This window comes from Triticum dicoccoides, chromosome 1B, assembly GCF_002162155.2.
Source record: "Triticum dicoccoides isolate Atlit2015 ecotype Zavitan chromosome 1B, WEW_v2.0, whole genome shotgun sequence".
In the NCBI taxonomy this organism is placed as follows: domain Eukaryota; kingdom Viridiplantae; phylum Streptophyta; class Magnoliopsida; order Poales; family Poaceae; genus Triticum; species Triticum dicoccoides.
The window spans coordinates 672,563,988-672,566,571 of NC_041381.1; the positions used below are offsets into that span (position 1 = coordinate 672,563,988).

Sequence of the window (2,584 nt, forward strand, 5' to 3'; positions counted from 1 at the left end):
CCTAACATCGCCCATAAAATATTCTCTTCTCTTCCTTTTGAATTTCTTTTCACAACTCATAGTAAAATCTCGTACATAGATGAACAAGCGACACAAAATGACTCGGACTCTACCATTACACCGACACAGCCGGACAGGAAAATAACATGATATATATATACTAGCAGGATATAAGTTGCTAAAACAACACAAATGCTTACTTCAAACCGGACTCAGTTGCTAACACTACTCAAACTCCAGCGGAAGAAAAAGAAAAACATGTTGACTGAAGCCTAAAACGGTAAAACCATACCATGCATGCACGTCTGGGAAGAGCACGGCAAACACATCGGCAGAGCGCTAGTAGCCCAACGGCTAGGATGATGACGAGCAAGCGGCGAGCTACACTCTCGAAGCAAGCTTGATGACGAGCTCGTTCATAACAGAGGGATTGGCGGCAATGTGCTCCCAGTCACTGGTCGCCATAATCTGTCCCAGGTCTTTAGAGGATTGCACTTTGAGGAACTCCAGGCAGGCCTCCTTCAGTCCGCACGAATGGTGCTGTACAGCTAGACATAGTATGGTTGTGACCGAGCTCATGTCTATGTGCTCCGACAACCTCTTTTCACACATCGACCTGAGCCGCTGGAGATCATACCTGTCTGCAGCAACAAGCAAGTGCTGCAGCCACGCAACGTCAGATCCAGCTTCTGGTGCTTCAACCTCCATCTTGGGCATCGAGTCAGTGTAGATGAAACCAAGCAAGGCCTTGAACACATTTGCCTCCATGTCTTGTATCTGTATGGCACCAGCCGTAGTAGTCCCTTCCTTCATGGGACCAAAGAGCTCCGCCATAAAGACTGCAGAACGAGACGCAAGCACGCACCGGTGAGCGGCAAACGTCTCGCTGCCAACCTCGAATGTCACATCAGCACCGACCTTTGTAGCAAGGAGATGGTTCAGCTGCTCGCATATGTTGGATGGTTGTACCTCGATGAAGTTAGCAGCAGCTTGCGGGATGACAAAATCGCATCTGATGGTGAACGAGTCATCCTTGAAATGCTTTGACTGCTCAAGGTCCTCTACTTTTATGAAAGTATAGCAACCATGACCTAGGCCACTGCGATGGAACTCGTCTGCTTGTTGTGCACGGATGCGTGCAGGCTCTTGTTGGTCAACCTCGTCAACGAAACTGAAGTGCAGATGCGCTTTCACAGGCGGCGGCGGCAGCAGGTGATACCAGCTGCCGTTGGAGGAGTATATCGCGGCCGACGGCACAGGCGGCGGCGGCAGCAGCAGCAGACCGTTAGCAATGACAGATTCGCCGGCGAACGACATGATTCCTGTGACTATGAGCGCGCGATCAGATTTTCCCAGGGATCTGACGGGACAGGTCAGATACGTCCAGCGGCAACACACCTATATATCTGAGCAGCAGACTAGAACACACGCACCAGGAACTCGAAATAGGCCAAGAAAAGCTGGGAAGGAAACGCCATGCTCAAGGGCGGTCGGCTCGTCCGACTTATATAGGACATGTCAGGTTACAAGGACTTGCACGGCAAGAAAGCAAACTATCCTATAACAGGCTAACAACCCTGATTAATAACAACACGTACGTACGGCCGGAGATTGACTCTAAACGATAACCTACCACCTATACATCTGATCCTTACCAAATATATACATGAAATAATACTTTTTTTTGCTAGGATACATGAAATAATACTTTAAACAGCCAGGCTTCTCCTAATTAATTTGCCGGTGTTACAACTCAATGACCTGCTGCTAGTTATATACACGCACGACTCGGCCTACTAACCTATCAAGCCTGCCTGCAGACTCGAACAGAACAAAAAACTGCTAGTACAACACGGCCACGTACTAAACACACTCCCAAACAGACAGAGGCTGATGATTCTAAAGGTGATATCTAACTACAAGATGACTTTATTTGAAAACGGAATCCAAATATCAACAAAAAGATGAATGGAAAGTCTTGTCGATATGAATTGATCTTCAACCCAATGATGCACCAGCTTAGGCAAAGCAATTCAGGACAAAACAAACTCGATTACAATTCGATCATTGGCATCGTACTAGCTAGCTTATCCGGCTCATAACACATAACTTGTTTGGATTACTCCGATACTTAGGGATGCAAGCGGACCGCATGCCCTTGTTCGCGATAGTCTACGAAAAGAAAAACTAAACTAACACGGATTTTAAAGCGAAAAGGTGCGACGACACCCGGGTGCCCCGACACTCTCCAGGCTTGTCCATTCAGCGAAAATAAAATTCGTGCTAACCACTGTCCAGCAGCAGATGCTTTGCAGTACCAGAAGAATTAGGAAGACTTTTTTAAGCAGACAAACAGGGACGAGAGGAGGAAGTAGCATCGAGGAATAGGTTTTTTTTGTTAGAAAAGGAGGATGACCCCCGGCCTCTACATCTGGGCGATGCATACGGCCAACATCGAGGAATAGGTCTGGGAGGAAACAGTTTCACACATGCATGCACAATATAGTCTCTCTCTTCTCACGATTTTCTCTCTTTGAAAGCAGTCACACATGCATGCACGAAGCTTGCTCTCTCTCCTCACTCT

At 47.4% G+C, this 2,584-nt stretch overlaps 1 protein-coding gene across 1 annotated transcript; it reads right to left on the reverse strand.

The window, feature by feature from the left end:
* Positions 1-381: 381 nt before the first annotated feature.
* LOC119350879 (BTB/POZ and MATH domain-containing protein 2-like) lies at positions 382-1,317 on the reverse strand. Its single transcript, XM_037618504.1, has 2 exons — positions 970-1,317; positions 382-918 (listed from the first exon to the last, which is right to left on the reverse strand). Exons 1-2 carry the CDS (start codon positions 1,315-1,317, stop codon positions 382-384), a joined length of 885 nt encoding a protein of 294 aa, XP_037474401.1.
* Between the last annotated feature and the right edge of the window lie 1,267 nt (positions 1,318-2,584).

What these genes read in the sequence shown, in the direction of transcription:
- LOC119350879 (XM_037618504.1), bottom strand. Translation starts at nt 1,317, where the DNA reads ATGTCGTTCGCCGGCGAATCTGTCATTGCTAACGGTCTGCTGCTGCTG. An exon ending in CTGCTGCTAACTTCATCGAG is followed by an intron (nt 919 to 969) that starts GTACAACCATCC and finishes CTTGCTACAAAG; the next exon opens with GTCGGTGCTGATGTGACATT.